This window comes from Lytechinus variegatus, chromosome 11, assembly GCF_018143015.1.
Source record: "Lytechinus variegatus isolate NC3 chromosome 11, Lvar_3.0, whole genome shotgun sequence".
Lineage (NCBI taxonomy): Eukaryota > Metazoa > Echinodermata > Echinoidea > Temnopleuroida > Toxopneustidae > Lytechinus > Lytechinus variegatus.
In genome coordinates, this window is record NC_054750.1 from 11462290 (window position 1) to 11479618 (window position 17329).

Here is a 17329-nt window from a genome sequence, read left to right on the forward strand (position 1 = left end):
ATGTAGTTCATTTTGAGATGTACATGTATATTGTTGATGTGTGTATATAGAAAGATGTCTATGGATAAATCATATATAACTGTTGTTATCTGCAGTTGTCACTAGTTGAATGTAGAATATAAATAGAGCATAAATATGAACATGAATATGAATATAAAGAAAGAAATATGTCTTTGTAATGCTTGTTTTCAATTGAATAGCAAAAACTACAACCCCCCCCCCTTTCAAAAAACATGTACCATAACTTTAAAACAAATTTCTGTAGACTCCAGCTCACATTCTATGCGAGCTCCATCTCATCGGGGGTAACAAAATCAATTTCAGCGAATTCATTTATAATTGAAAATAATTTTTATCTATCAAATCATGTATGCCATGTGAGTTACCTAATCATATACAGTGCGTATCAAAAAAAACGGGACAGATTTGAAAAGTCTATAAAATTGTTGTTTCAAATTATGATCTCTATATTTTGGTGTCAAAAGATGCTCTGGGGTCTTATCCTTCAAATGTTATTAAAAAAATTAGTTTCGTTCACGCTTGAGCGAACACGGAATGTTTTTGTCTGGGGTTAAAAAGGAGGCTTGCGCCAAAATGTCATCAAATGATAAACATGATGATCGATCTTCTTGCTTATCAGCAGACTTCCTCTTAATCTTCACATTATCTTTGCCATAATTTTTGTATTATGCGGTCAAAATTCATTTCCAAATCTACTTATTTGCTCAAATATTTCTGTTGTTGTTCCTTTTTTAATATCCTGTTTGAGCATTGAATTTTCCTTCTTTAGCTTAGGCAAGAACAATTTTTTTAAACCGAAGTATGAGAGAACTTTTTTTTCAAATCCTTTCATTGTGTGCTACAAAGGTTATGGTGCTTGAACAGTGGCATACTGATGGGTTGGGGCTCGGGGTGCTCGCTCCCCCCCAAAAAAAAAAAAATCATGACCAAGAAAAAAAAGTGGAAAGAAAATAACAGAAAACATGGAAAGTGAAATATGATATCGCTTTCTGAATATTATGTCAAAATCGCAAAATTAGATATTTTAATGAAATGGTGGAAAATTTTTTGCTTGCTCGCTTCACAACTTTTTAATACATTTTACTCCATCTGCCATATCTTGCTCCTTCAAATTGACTCAATAAACCATAATGGTTTATTGAGTCAATTTTGAAGGAGCAACGATTGCCATTGAAAGACATGGGTCCTTTCCTGTTTGCGGCCCTGTCAAGCACATAATTAAACTTGGTGAATGATTCAATAACCCCTTGAAAATAGGATTCATGTCTTTTATAGGTACCATAACATGATTTGTTTCACATAATAAAAGGATTTGAAAAATTACAAATTCTCCCAATTAATAATGCAAATCTTCCTACTTGGGTTGACAAAAAGTCTTATTTTCTTACTTACATGTATGAAGGAAAATTCAAAGGTAAAAGAAGTTTAAATGAAAACCAAAATAATTCAGGTAAATGAATAAAATTGTTATGAAAATTGACAGCATGATTCGAAAATTATGGCAAAGACAATGAAAAGATTAAGAGAAAGTGTGCTGATTAGACAAAAGCCTTATTGTCAAATTTCTAATTTCTGCCATTTTTGGCGCAAGCCTCTTTTTGAACCCCCGACAAAAACTTCCCGTGTTCGCTCAAGCATGAACAAAAAATATTTTTAATATGGCATTTCAAAGATAAGATCTCAGAGCATCTATTAACATCAAAATATCGACATAATATTTTGAAACACTTTTTTAATAGAATTTTCAAAACTGTCCCGTTTTTTTTGATACGCACTGTATATATATATATATGCAAAAAAGAGAGGCAAATTTCTAAAAGTCACAAAGGAAACCGTGGTGGACTTTGTGATATAGAATAACTATATTTCTGGTGCATTTAAAAAGCTACAAATCTGTCGTTTGACACCCCCCCCTAACACCTATTTGTGTGAGAGAGAGAGAGGGGGGGGGCTGGGGGATGGAGAAAGAAAGATAGAGGGGGAGAAAAGGGTAGTGAGGGGGGATGACAACAGACAAGCAAAGTAGTCTGTTGATAAAGAATGGAAATGAGGAAGAGAGAGATACAAAGAGTGACAAACAGAAATAGACGACCTGCCATGTAATGGCAAAAGTATCTGTTTGCTACCAAAAACACTAATTTTCTTTTTTGGGGGGCTTTTCTATATTCCTTGAATTTTTTTCTGATTTATATAACATTGAATTGTGTTTGAATTGAAGTTAAATAAAGAATTGAATTGAAAATTATGGAGGAAAAAGAAGTGACCATCATATAAATTATGATTGCAATATAATTATGGTTCATCTAATTTGCTAGTGTAATTTGGCATAGACACTGGCTAGGATAATAGCCCGATAATTTATGTCTAGCCCTCTCCATCAGAGATGAAATGAGAAACAAAAATATTTACAGTTTACCGACCGGACTTGTTCTGAATAATAAATAGACCTTAATGTCAATATTTTTATGAAACATTTTATTCATTTCTATATAGTTTATATCCTTCTGTCACTGGTGTTGCAACGAGACCCTCTGGCTCCATTGGCCACCTAAAAAATTGGGTGTCGATAGGCATGGAGGGTGCTGACACAAATATATTTGATTTTTGTTTATAGTTTAGAGGAGATGGGGTGCCAGTGGCAAAATGAGCCGAAATTCTAAGGGATCGATATGCGTTTTTTCCTTTAAAAACCTTTAAGTGAGTGAAGTGTGGAAAAAAAATGTTAGAAATTTTTGATAGAAATATCTTATTATTGACATAATATTTTTACAGGAATGCATGTTCTATCTCTTCCCTTTTCCTTTCCTTCTCCCTTTTTTTTCCTTGGTCGTAGAACTTTTGGATGTCCATGGCCCCCTAAGTCCCATCATTACGTCAATGTTGGGATAATCCTTGAGACTGAAGTTTTAAGTACATCTTAACTTTATTTTCATAGGTACTTCGTAGGGCCGCTAGAGCATTCATCAGAAATGCGAGCGCGAAGATCAAGCTCTGTTTCCAGGGGTGGTATTCTGAAAACGTTCTTATCTTTGTTCTTATCTTTTATCTTATCTCACTGAGATAAGAAGACGCTAAAATCATTGCAAATCGGTATTCTGAAAATCTTCTTAACGCGTTCTTATCTCTGTAAGGACTGCCCCCTTCTTATCTCCAACACGCCCATTTTTAAGATTTTACCAATCAAAATGCGCTTTATATTGGCAGTTTAACCAATAGAAGCGTTCCTTATGTGAAGAGAATATCATGGGCGCTGCGCGTTCACCGATTCTGGCGCATTGCGCGAAATAGGCATTTTATACGCAATGACTGATTTTATTATTTCGAGACGTCCACGTGCAAAAAAAAAGTAAGAAAAGTAAATAAAGCAGGTACGAATAAAGAACAAAATATGAAGAAAGAAAGTAAGTAGGTATGAAAGAAAGAAGACAGAAAAGGGTCAGAATGAAGCAGAAAAAAAAGATGAAAGGGACAAAGCAGAAAATAATGAAAAAATAGAGTAAACGAAAGAAAGCAAGCAAAAAGAATTCAAAAATAAAAAAGAAAGAAAATAGAATGAATAAAAGAAGGAAAAGGAAGAAAAAAATAGAACAATTATCCATGATAAAGTGAAGGAACAAAAATGAAGAAAAAAAGAAATTAACTAAAAGGAATACACACAAAAATAGAAAAAGGTCAAACTAATATAAGATAAAATAAATTAACAAGGAACCGAAAAAGAAAAAAAAGTCTAAAAAACGAATGAAAGAAAGTTAGAAAGAAATAAAAAGAAAGAGAAAAAAGGGAATAAAAATGTCAAAAGTGAAGGAAGAGAGAAAAAAAAAGAAAATGAAACAAAGAAATAAAGATGAGAGAAAAAAATGAAAGGAAATTTGACGCAAATATGAAGACTACAAAAAGATAAAGAAAGAAAGGTAAATTCATAGAAAAAAAAGAAATAAGGAAAGAAAGAAAGAAAAAAAAGAAAGAAGGAAAGAAAGAAAGAAAGAAAGAAAGAGAGAAGAAAGAAAGAAAGAAAGGAAGAAAGAACGAAAGAAAGAAAAAAAACGAAAGGGAAAATAAAAGTTGGGAAAAAAAACGAAAAAAAATCAATGGAAAGAATAAAGAAAAAGTTAATAGAAGAAAGACAGAGAGAAGAAAGAAAGTAAAGAAAAAGAGTAAATAAAGAACGAACGAAAAAAGAATGAGCAAAATAAAGAAAAAAAAAGAAAGAAAGTAAAAAAAGACACAAAAGTGTCAGAAAGCAGAAATAAAAAAATAAGAAAAATTAAGAATTATTAAAGGGAAGGAAGAAAAAGGGGGAAAATGAAATGAATGATTAAAAAAGGAAAAGCATGTATAAAAACGAAAGAATGGAAGAAAAATAAGGAAGAAAAATAAAGATTACAAACAAGTGAAGGAAGAAAGATGAAACAAAGCAAAAGAAAAAAAATTAAAAGATTCAAACAGAACAAAAGTAAAGATATAAATGAAGAATGAAAGAAAAGAAGAAAGACAGACAGATAGAAAGAAAGACAGACAGATAGGAAGAAAGACAGACAGATAGAAAGGAAGAAAGACAAACAGATAGAAAGGAAGAAAGACAGACAGATAGAAAGGGAGAAAGACAGACAGATAGAAAGGAAGAAAGACAAACAGATAGAAAGGAAGAAAGACAGACAGATAGAAAGGGAGAAAGACAGACAGATAGAAAGGAAGAAAGACAGACAGATAGAAAGGAAGAAAGACAGACAGATAGAAAGGAATAAAAAATGAAAAAGAAAGAAGGGATAGAAAAAAGAGACGGGCAAAATAAAGGGTGAATGAAATAAATGGTGGGAGGAATACTTGTGGGTACTTGTTACTACTAGAGGCCATCGATTTTGAGCAAGAAAAACGCGGACATCGTGAGATGTGATAACCCTCTAGCTATCTTAAATATTATCTTAAATATCGTGAAAGATAAGAAAGAAAAAAGATAAGAACGTTTTCAGAATACCACTTATCTACATTCTGTTCTTATCTTTTAGCGCGCTTTGGTATTATATGCGCGAGTTGTAAATTTACGCGCTCAGCATTGGGTGGAGAGCAAGATAAGAACAAAGATAAGAACAAAAGATAAGAAAAAGATAAGAACGTTTTCAGAATACCAATTTAAGAAAGTGACGTAGATAAGAACAAAATTAAGATAAGAACGTTTTCAGAATACCGCCCCAGGACTCTTGTCGGTTTTCACAGATCTTTCTGAAACATAAATGTTTTATTGCATTTCATCCAGGAATTCTTTTCTTTCTCCATCTGTTTCTAACAGTTTCCGAAATGAACAATAAACAAGAAAAAAAAAGAATCGATGGCGCATACGATAATCACAACTACATGCCACATAATTCATCAAAATTATAATAATGTTCTACCGTAAATTTACTTTGGTGATGATAATAGTATTATCATAGTAAATACAGGCCATCCCTCTACCGAAATATATATATATATAATTTTTATTTATTCATTTTTTTGGGGGGGCATCACCCGGGATCGACAACAATTAAAAGAAAGGCCAAATATGTTTACTGCTCAACAGGCTGCTCAGAACAGGCCGGAAAATACGTGTCCCCCCCCTAAAAAAAAATTGTATAACCTTTTTTTTATGCTTGTCAATTTTTTTCCTGCGTCCCCCCTAAATTCACGTGGACCCCCCTTGAAACGTGTGTTGTCCCCCCCCCTAAAATTTAGGTTGATGACCTTTTTTTTTTTTACTTGTCAAAAATTTTTGGTTAGCAATTCATAAAAAAAGCCTTTTTGGGGGCGCTTGTCCAATTTTTTAACTGTGTCCATCAGGTCCATTTCAGGTGGACACCCCCTCCGGGGGGGCCACTTACATTGACGAGTGGATACCATGCGCGACCAAAAAACACGTAAAAAGGATGTCTTTTTCACGATAGGGCACGTTACGTACGTAACGTGATAAGGGTGTCAAAAACACAAAAATAATGAAAAAAATTTCGTTAGGAAAATTACGTGTTAGTTTAGGGTCGAATTTGCGGGGATGATAAAACAAAAATTAAATGTTTTATAAAGGATGTCCTTTTTGCCCCAAAACTACGTGTTTAGAGTCCGATTTGTGCGAGGTGTAGAAGGTGGGGTCGTACTAAACCAAATAAGGTAAAGCCGACGACCGAAGGACCCGTATAATAATAAAACATTCCTGTACTTGTTTAGGGGTTTATTTCAGGGAATATTTGCCAAGAGTATCGTTTTGTTTCCAATACTTGTTAAGGGTAGGGTTTCACACGCCAATACTTGTTAAGGGGTGCATTTTCAGAATATGGAAATTACGTGTTTAGGGTGCTTTTCGAGACCCCATGGTCGCGCATGGTATCCACTCGTGAATGGAAGTGCCCCCCCCCCTCCGGGCACCCCCTAATTTTTTTTGTCTTCCGCCGCCAATGCATGGGGTCATGGGTGGGTCCGACATGCCAGCTAGACCGTTTCTTTTCCCTCGGAAAAAAGTTGTCAGATCTGACAACTATCCTTTATTCTGATTGGCCGAGAAGCACGCAGTTCCTATTGGGCAACAAAACTGTCGGATAAAACAGGACTAGTCGGATTGTCGGGTTTAAAACGTCCAGCGAGTCCTTATTTCATGAAACGTACGCTCCACAAAATTAATCCCAATTAACCAAAAAGAAATAAATAGAAACTGTTTTAAAAAGGTCAAAAAGGAAATTACCAGGGAAAATGTGGGCATGTTACCATGATAACTGATCGACAAGTTTGTAGATTGTTCTTGCTGCCCATTGGTCAAAAGTTTGTTGGCGTGCGCTCTCTCAAGCATGTCGTATACAACACTCCACGCGATAACTTCACCAGCACCAGCAGAGGGTTCATCCGGTGTATCCACGAATTCCTTCTATTCGGAATTCCCCAGCAGCTCGAGCAGCTTGAGCTCTCCTTTCAACGTACTTCGCTGTTCGCCCCACCATGCGACTGAATCGGCCAATCAAACATTCGGTCCCAATTCTATATGCTGATTGAAAAAAAAAACATTAATTCTATTTGTATTAAAGGGATTAAAAGAAGTTAATTTGAAAACAGAAAAACCCCAAGAAAAATGATAAATTTAATATCTTTTATCGGCTAAGAAAAAGGTAAAAATTCGTTGTCAACTCTCAAAAGACTCACTTCAGTCCAATCACCCAGGGCGACGGTCGGCGGCTAGCCGGCGTTCAATTCGGGCAGAGCAGAAACTTGGGCTTGGGCTTTTTACACATACGCAAACACTTATTTGTCACTCACTTCTTCCTCTTTCAAAAAACGGCTCATCATCTGATCATCACTTCCAAAATAAATGTGGTGGTACAAAGGGAGTGGTTACTTTGGTTGCATTCGGGTTGCAGTGCGAACTGGCTGAGGCATGAGGATTGCCCCATGCGTTAGATCTTTTGGTACCGAGTACAATATTACAGAGTCCTGTGTTGGGCGAACCGCTACAAGCGCAAGCGCATGATCGGTGATAGAGAACCACATGTTTAGCTAGCTGCGCAAAATTGATCGCACTTTGACACTTGACTGAACTCATCCTGAATAATTGCACATGCGATGATTAATATCTTGGATTTTTGAGAGGGAATCATTTTGTGAGGCTTTACACGAATTTTATTTAGCTTGAAGTAGTTCATAATAACAAGATGTCAGAAGACTGGGATGCCCCTTCGTCGTCGGTAAGTTTTCTCGTGATTACCCAAGGCCCAACCAAACATAAATTTGCACTTGTTTTTCAGTGTGCTGGTGTGTGTAGCGTTGAAAGTTAACTGTGTGTGTGGTCTCTATGGCCATGCTGCTGTGACTGTGTGAGTGTGAATATGAATCATGAAATGATGAATTCGTGATGATGCTTCTGTAGTTGAATTTAGTTTAGTTTTAGTTTAGTTTACTCCAACGATGTTGTAGGACGAAGCCTGTTCATCGATCAAAGTAGAAATGTCTATTGCTGCTCTCCTTCAGACAAAATTAGATGTGTTACTTATGTTGGCATGGAGGGGTGGCAGGGGTACATGTATCGTAGACAGTGAAAAATTCCATTTAAGTTACAGACGTACATTGTAGGTATGTGACAAAAAAAATGAAAATCCTCAAATCTCAATGAATTTGGTATCATTTGAAAGCCCTTAAAAAGACCTTTCAAATGATACCAAGAACTCAAATTTTCATCAAGAAATTATAAAGTTATTCCAGTTTAAGTCGCGCATATTTATCCAAATTTGTGGTCATTGTCTTAATGTAAAGTCAATGGAGTGTATAACCGATTTTTGTGACCATTTTGTGACCATTTTGAACCCAAGTCTTCAACGGGCTCTAACTTCTTTGTTTTTGAGCCCTTTGAAGTAATTTAGGTATCAATGGAAAGGTGAAAGAAAACTCAATTGATGTGTAATCATTTCACTTGGTAATTTTTCTTCTTATTATGTGTAAAATAATTTCTTTTAATTAATTCTAATTAATTATGCAAATTACAATTACTCGCCTTTTTTTTTGCCAAATGAAGGTGATAATGACAGATAATTTGTATATATAATTTAGTTGGCATCAAAACAGCATCATGTAGATAATTTCCTAAATAAATTAGTTTAAAGTATTGTTTTTGTAATTTCTAATGTATTTCTTTGTTTTTCTGATATAAATTACAATTAGCTCTTTTTCAACTTTAGTATTGTGTACATGTATGTATGGGGTCTTTTTTTTACAAATGAAAAATATCATTCCTTTTGTACATGTACTTTGTATGTTATGAAAATACAAGTGTGCTTTTCTGATGTATTTGATTGTTTCACCAATTGATGTATTTTATTGTTTCAACAATTTGTTTATAGATGGATAATGTAGCTTTCATTTTGGAGACCGTGGGCATTCGATTACAATTTTTTTTAGGAAGGATGAGCAGCAGAGTCTGAGGGTGTAAAGATGTAGCATTGCATGTAATTCAAGTATCAAGAAGGAAACATAAAAATTAAGCTTTAATATATGCATTTCTTAGATATGTATGATTACAACAAAGGCCATGTTCGAGCACTCCTTTTTTTATGAAAAATAAGTTCATATTCTAGCGTGAAATCACTGCACATAAATAAAGCTCTGAACAGCAACAAAAACAGGCATCAAAGCTCCAACACTCAAAACAAGAGAACAAAAGTGACACAAAAATTTATACAAATCCCATCCCCATTTCAACTTATGAACACAACCCCCCCCCCTGCACCCTTCTTGAAAAAAAAAAATAATTATAATAAAATAGAAAAAAAATGAATAACATAGAAAAAAAAAATAGACAATAGAGCCATGTGGAAGTGAAATATTTCCTCTGAGAGTGAAAAATTAAACAACAAATTTTTTGCATTTTAATCATGGGCGGAAATTGGCCCCAAAGGTAGGGGAACGCTGGCATCGGCGGCGAAAGCCAACAATTTTAGGGGGGACCACCAAATTATTTTGATAATCAAAAAAATACACCAAAGGTTATCAACCAAAAATTATAGGGGGACGCAGAAAACTAAATTTGACAAGTAAAAAACAAAAAAAGAAAAGAAAAAAAAAAGGTTATCAAAAAAAAAAATTGAGGTGGGGGGATCGTCCCCCACCTCAAATTAAGGGCAAGGGGTACACTTCCCCCAGCTTTCGCCGCCTATGGATGCTGGCAACTCTGACAAGTTAAAAAAAAAAAGTTTATCCCCAAACTGTTGTAAGGTCATTTTAACCCCAAAAAGTTTGACCAAAAAAGAAAAAAAGAAAGAAAAAAAAAATGTATTATTGTTACATGTCCCCCTATTATTTTGGGTAGGGGGACGTGTCCCCCTGGGATTTCCACCCATGAATTTAATTTTAGAAAAGTCAACATTGATATTCCACTGTCAAAAGCAAATCCAGTTTCCAAATGAAACGATAATCAACCACCTAGACTAGACTCTTGACTTGAGTCACATAACCTTGGGATGATAAAATCTTTCTGTGACAAATGTATGTATTAAAATCAATATCAGAATAATTATCTACGGTATAATGACAGAGATTTCCCAAAAAAGGCACAACATAATCATCAAGTAAGCAATTTACGATCTAGTTCAATCCAGCATGAACGACTCACTATCGACCGCTCCCATCACCCTGCCAACCGCAAGCATCGGGCAGCTCGACTGCCGAGAGACCGGCTGTGACAAGGGTAGCATCGCCCTGCCAAACGCAGGCGCATCGGGCAGCTCGACTGCCGAGAGACCGGCTGTGACAAGGGTAGCTGGCATCTCTTATATCTGGACTGCGCAGCGTCAGAATCGCGTAAGTTTGGATTTTTTGATAATTCAAATATATTTCCAGTCAAATTGTATACCTAATCGGATTCTTGTTTTACTTACCATTTTAAAATTTCGAACATTTCCGCGTCCAAAAATTTGATGAACTTTCAAGCTCCGATATCCACACTTTACAGGCGAGTATCCACATTGAAACTTATATGTACAGAAAGAGCACATCTTCAGCTGTCTGTTAAAAGGCATGAGATTGCACCTACTATGTGCGCATGCGCATTAAACCCCATTTTCAATGAGCCGCCCCAGACAGAGGCGATGCCACTCGTAGCAAAACCCGCGCGAAAACCGTGCCACCAAAACCAGCGCTCGCGATGCCCCGTATTCGCACATAGCTATACATTGTATCTGTAGACTTTAGGCTTATCTTGCAATATGGAGATCCATTTTGTTAATGATGGGGGGGGGATGGGTAACCCACGGAGGGGACCCCCATTTTTACACTCAAATTTCCTTTCCAAGGCATAGCATTTTTATCTTAAGTTATTGAGAAAGGAAACAAAGAAAGCGGCTCCAATGCATAGCATTTTCTTCTCATTGAGAAAAAAGAAGAAAGAAATCCGCTCCAAAGCTTCGCATATTTTTCATTTACACTGTTCCGGTCACATTGATCCGCTAGCGCGATTTTGGTAAAAAGCGGCCGCAGAGCAGTGTCCAACCATCGCCTCTGCGCGAGTGCACCCAGCCCAGCGACCGTACCCCGGGCTAGCTGCATGCACGTACATGTATGCCCGTTCCATGGGGATGCATATGCACTCCCAGGCAGGCGACCTTTTCCAAGGACCCCGTTTTCGCAAATTTGTAGTTCTGAAGCCTGTTCCAAGGACCCTCCATTTTACAATAAGCCCGCTCCAAGGCCCCCGTTTTTTGTCTCGCCCCTGGCACACCCCTACCACTTTTTTGGTCGAGTACCCCCCCCCCCCTTGGGCAATGGCAGAAGCAGAAGAGGAGCCACTGCCTCTGGCATGCACTGATTCCAACCAATTACCAAGTCGTTGAGCATTGCCAATTAATTGAATTATACCATTGCGTTGGAGTTGTAAATTTAAATGTCTTCTACGTCTTGACTTGCGCATGCATGGGCATGATTGACCCTGGGAGCTCCGGCCCGCTTCCAATAAGTATATAAACTGAATTAAATAAAATTAATATGAAAAATGAATTGATGAAAATTGAAACTAAAATCAAGAAAGGAATGTGGCACTTGTTTTAATTAAATGCCATCTAAGTTTCATCTAAAATCGGCTAGAAAAGCAAGGAATCAAGTTTTTAGAAGAAATAGAGAGGAAAACAAACCTGGTCCATCACCTTTACAAGTTTCAATCCTGCCTCAATTTAAGGGTAATCACTCCTCCAATACTGTTCACAGACACAGCTTTGTCCTCTGTCATTGTGCATTGATTATTATTGGCACAGGCCTAATTATTCATCACCTACAATGAATGGGAGCTTATTTGACTTTCTTCTTACAATAAAGCTACCTTACAGAAATTGAGAACATGGTATGATTACATGAAAAGAGGTATTAAGGGGGTGCAGTTATGTATGTGGAGTTGCTGATCTGGATTGAAGAAGGGGTAATTGTCTGACAATTAAACAGCAATCCCTCCATTTCAGTGTGGACCTACTGTGATTTCAGGGAAGGAATAATTTAGAGAATTATGAAGGTAGAAAAAAAAAGAATTATGAGGATAGGATTAGAGTGGTGGTCTACATGTACTGGGATAACAGAAACAGGACTAAATTAAAGGTCAAGTCCACACCAGAAAAATGGTTATTTGAATCTATTGATAGTGAAAAATCAATTGGGCATATTGCTGGAAATTTCATCAAATCGGATGTAATATTGGAAAGTTATGACATTATAAAGTTGCACTTATTTTTTACAAGACACTTTGATATTATGCACAACTCAGTGACATTGCAAATAATAAGATTCTTTTTTTTAATTAAGTGAAATTGTAAAATGTCATAACTTTTATTTTTTCATCCGATTTTGACGAAATTTTCAGTGTTATGCTTGTTGTATTTTCCCCTTTTGAGTCAAATCAACTTTTAATTTGGGTGGACTTGTCCTTTAAGGCATGTTTCCATATTCTTGTCTAGAAATTTGCTTTGACTGCTAAAGGTGAATATTTACCTGTAATTGGCATTTCCACAAGCATTTATTCAGGGTTCTCACAGTCATGGAAAATCCTGGAAAAATTTGTGGTTAGGGAAAAGTCAGGGAATTAAGAAAATTTATGAAAAGTCATGGAATTGTGTTCGAGATAATTTTAAATTATGGGTTTTGGTGAAACAAAAATGGTGCTCTGTTCAGAAACAGCCCATACAGATGTTCATGTCATGAGTAAGATAGTGGGTGGAGCAGTTGGCTGTGAGTGGAGGTGGAGGTCATCACAACGTGTCTGATTTTGGAAAATGTGCCAGAAAGGAAGTCATAGAAAGCAGCAATTTAGTCATGGAATTCTGTTTTCAAATTTTATGTAGGAACCCTGTTATTGATCAGGAATGACTTCTGTGCACAATTGCATGAAGGAGAATGCATAATTTTTTTGTTTGATTTATTGATATATTTATCAGCAATATTCAGATAGTAAGAAAGGTTTAAGAAAGTGTAGAAAAGATCAATTTGATGCATTCCACATGGTTTCAGTTAATGTTGTAAGTTAGAGCAATTACGGGATCGGAGTTCGGTTCGGAAGTTTTGCTCCTAAAATCGGAATCGGTTCGGATATCGGATCGGAAGATATTTAGTGGAGGTGCCGTGGCCGAGTGGTCTAAGGCGCCTGGCTATACATGAAAAGTCCGGGGTTCGATCCCCGGCCGCGGCACCTATGCCCGTGAGCAAGGCATTTAATCTACGATGCTCTTTTATCTTGCTTTCAAATAAATAGAAATGCTATATGCATTATTGGTAACTAGGTGTGCACTTGTTTAAAAAAAAAGTCACTTAAAAAAAAAATACATTAAAATTTGTATGTGGCCTGCGCGTGGACAAATGCGGCATGCTACACTGATGGCAGACATGGCAGACTTTGTTTTGATCTCCGACAAAAGCGGAGGAAGAAGATGATGAGTTGTTTTGATCTCCGACATAATCGGAGGAAGGAAAATAAGATAATGACGTTCCAGCGCGCGACACTACTGCCGATCAACGATTGGCCTCTTCTCTACAACATCGTGGTGATGGCGGCGTCCGTCGTGAACTTTTAGAGGTCGCATTACTTACCGAAAAGGACGCACTACTATCCAAAGTTGTTTACCATAATAATCATCTTCTCTACAACATCGTATTGATGGCGGAGGTAATCGTAATCTCATAAAGGTCGCATGACCTCCCGAAAAAGACGCATTATTATCAAGAGTTGTTTAGCGTGATATTCACCTTCTCTACAACATCGTAGTGATGGCGGAGGTAATCGTAAACTCTTAAAGGTCGCATGACCTCCCGAAAAAGACGCATTATTATCCAGAGTTGTTTACCATTATATTCACCTTCATTCACCTCCGCTTAAGATAAAAAAACATATCGTCTTTTCGTTGTTTTTCTTCCTCCATTTTTGTCGGAGATCAAAACAAATTATCACCAATTATCATCATCATCAATTTGTTCTTCTCCGATTATGTCGGAGATCAAAACAAATCATAATCTTCTTCTCCACCTGCCTTTCCGCTAATATCGGAGATAAAAACAAATCATAATTTCTTCCCCTTTATCTTCTTTTCCTTCCACCGCTTTTGTCTGAGATCAAAACAAATCACCAGCGCATTTTGACGGCAAACATGTCGCCACGTGTTTTTTTTTTTGTCTTGTTATGTTTTGGTTCTTCCGATCCGATTTTTTCCCACTGGTCAAAAATCGGAGTTCGGAAAAATGTAGAAAAAAGGGGAAAATCGGATCGGGAATTGGAATAAAAATCGGTTACGGCATTAGTTTCAGTGCTGTAAATTGTAAACAAAGGTCTTGCGGATGGAAGGAACACATAATATGTAGAATTTTGAACTAATGACAGTGATTAAAAGATGAGATGGATCCAATAAACTTCTCATTGAATAAACTTTATAAACATTTGATTGTTTATTCTATCACAGCTCAAATTTTTCCTTTTCTGTCCATATTTTGTTTTTACAGGGTGGTACCAGCTTTGAAAAGAAAAGTTATGGTAAGGATTTCTCAAGCTTATCACTCACAAATGATTAAGTTGTTTTCAGTTCTTAGTTTCAATTGTAAATTTGTTATGTTCAGGGCAAGAATGAGTATTGATAAGCAATCATACAATTTTATTTTTAAATTAGGTTTTTGTCTCACCTGCATAGCAGAGTGAGACTATAGGCGCCGCTTTTCCGACGGCGGCGGCGTCAACATCAAATCTTAACCTGAGGTGAAGTTTTTGAAATGACATCATAACTTAGAAAGTATATGGACCTAGTTCATGAAACTTGGCCTTAAGGTTAATGAAGTATGACTGAACATCCTATTAGAGTTTCATGTCACATGACCAAGGTCAAAGGTCATTTAGGGTCAATGAACTTAGACCATGTTGGAGGAATCAACATCAAAATCTTAACCTGGGGTTAAGTTTTTGAAATGTCATCATAACTTAGAAAATATATGGACCTAGTTCATGAAACTTGGACATAAGATTAATCAAGTATCACTGAACATCCTGCATGAGTTTCACATCACATGTCCAAGGTTAAAGGTCATTTAGGGTCAATGAACTTTGGCCGAATTGGGGGTATCTGTTGAATTCCCATCATAACTTTGAAAGTTTATGGATCTGATTCATGAAACTTGGACATAATAGTAATCAAGCATCAATGAACATTTTGTGCAAGTTTCAGGTCTCATGATTAAGGTCAAAGGTCATTTAGGGTCAATGAACTTTGGCCGAATTGGGGGTATCTGTTTACCATCATAACTTTGAAAGTTTATTGGTATAGTTCGTTAAACTTGGACATTAGAGTAATCAAGTATCACTGAACATCCTGTGCGCATTTCAGGTCACATGACCAAGGTCAAAGGTCAATGAACTTTGGCCGAATTGGGGGTATCTCTTGAATTATCATAACTTTGAAAGTTTATGGATCTGATTCATGAAACTTGGACATAAGAGTAATCAAGTATCACTGAACATCCTGTGCGAGTTTCAGGTCACATGATTAATGGTCAAAGGTCATGTAAGGTCAATGAACTTCGGCCATGTTGGGGTTTTTTGTTGAATAACCATCATTATCTCTAAGATTATTGGTCTACATGTAGTTCATAAAAATGGACATAAAGGTAACCATGTATCACTGAACATCTTGTGCGAGTTAGAGTAGTTTTCAAAGTCAGCACTGCTGCTATTTTTAACCGCGTGATGCAGGTGAGACGGCCAGAGGCATTCCACGTGTTAATGTGAATACCAACTCTATTAGATTATAAACATGAATTCTTTTTTTTGTTCCATTGTAGGTGGATCAAGTTCAGGATTTGGATCTAAAGCCGTGAGTATACTGTGGTCACCACATTGGTAATAGGATTGTAGGAAGAGAAAAGCATGTTCAAAACTTAAAGGTTCATGATCACTAAAATAGCACTGTTCTACATACATGTAGCTTGTCCAGAGAACATGCAAGCTCTATCTGTGACCTGGGGCGGTATTCTGAAAATGTTCTTATCTTAATTTTGTTCTTATCTAAATCACGTTCTCAAATTGGTATTCTGAAAATGTTCTTTTGTTCTTATCTTTGTTCTTATCTTGCTTTCCATCCAATGCTGAGCGCGTAAATTTATGATTCGCGCATATGATACAAAAGTGCGCTAAAAGATAAGAACAAAATGAAGATAAGTGGAATTCTGAAAACGTTCTTATCTTTCACGATATTTAAGATAATATTTAAGATAGCTAGAGGGTTATCACATCTCACGATGTCCGCGTTATTTCTTGCTAAAAATGGATAGCCACTGGTAGTAACAAGTATTCCTCCCACCCTTTTTTTTCATTCACCCTTTATTTTGCCTGTCTCTTTTTTCTATCCCTTTTTTCTTTTTTTTTTTCTTTCTTTATTTCATTTATATATTTTCGCTTTTTCTTCCTTTCTTTCTGTTTGTCTTTTTTTCCTTTCTTTCATTCTTCATTTTGTTTTATTCTTTTGAATCTTTTAACTTCTTCTTTATTTTTCTTTTGCGTTATTTTATTAATTTTTTTTTTTTTTTTATTGAATATATTTCCGTTAAAAACAAATAACAATACATATAAAATGATACATGTGAATTGATAAATGAAAAACGGGAGGATGGGCCTACACAGCAGCATCAATCCCATGATTGGGAGGGGTCCTTCCTTTTTTTTTATTCTCCCTTTACAATTTTTTTTCCTTTTTTCTTTACTAAGTTTTTTATTTTCTTTCCCCTTTTTTCTTTCTTTCTGTTTTTCTTTTCCTTTCATCCTTCACTTTATGTATTTTTGAAAATCTTTTTATTTCTTCATTCTTTTTCTATCTTTCATTCATTCTTTCCTCTTTATATTTGTTGTTTTTTATTTATTCATTTTATTTTTGGGGTTCTTTTTTTTCTTTTTTGCGCTCGTTCATTTGCTCTTTCTTTCATTCTTTTTATTTCTGCTTTATGATACTAAATGTGTGCCTTCTTTCTGACTACTTTCTTCTTTTTCTAATTTATTTTTTTGCTCATTCTCATTTCGTTCGTTCTTTATTTACTCTTCTATTAATTTCTAAAAATCTTTTTCTTTTTTCTTTCCATTTATCTTTCTTCGTTTCTTTTCATTCATTCTTCATTTTCCTGCCTTTTTATTTTCCCCTTCTGTTTCTTTCCTTCTTTGAATTTACCTTTCTTTTTATCTTTATTTAGTTTTCAATTTTGCTTTAATTTTCCTTTCATCTTTTATTTTCTCTCTCTTTATCTCTTTATTTCTTTGTTTCATTTTCCCCTTTTCTCTCTTCCTTCACTTTTTACATATTTTTGTTCC

At 35.8% G+C, this 17329-nt stretch overlaps 1 protein-coding gene across 7 annotated transcripts in view; it reads left to right on the forward strand.

Moving 5' to 3' along the window:
• Window positions 1-7470: 7470 nt before the first annotated feature.
• Window positions 7471-17329, forward strand: part of LOC121423730 (probable ATP-dependent RNA helicase DDX4) — a 33114-nt gene continuing 23255 nt past the window's right edge. For 4 of the 7 annotated variants that reach the window (XM_041619186.1, XM_041619181.1, XM_041619185.1 and 1 more), the window contains exons 1-3: window positions 7472-7718; window positions 14488-14518; window positions 15814-15845. In XM_041619186.1, the coding sequence (XP_041475120.1) occupies window positions 7686-7718; window positions 14488-14518; window positions 15814-15845 (96 nt within the window). In that variant the 5' untranslated portion in view covers window positions 7472-7685. Of the gene's footprint in view, window positions 7719-14487; window positions 14519-15813; window positions 15846-17329 lie in introns of all 7 variants that reach the window. The other 3 variants (XM_041619180.1, XM_041619184.1, XM_041619187.1) reach the window with 2 other exon arrangements.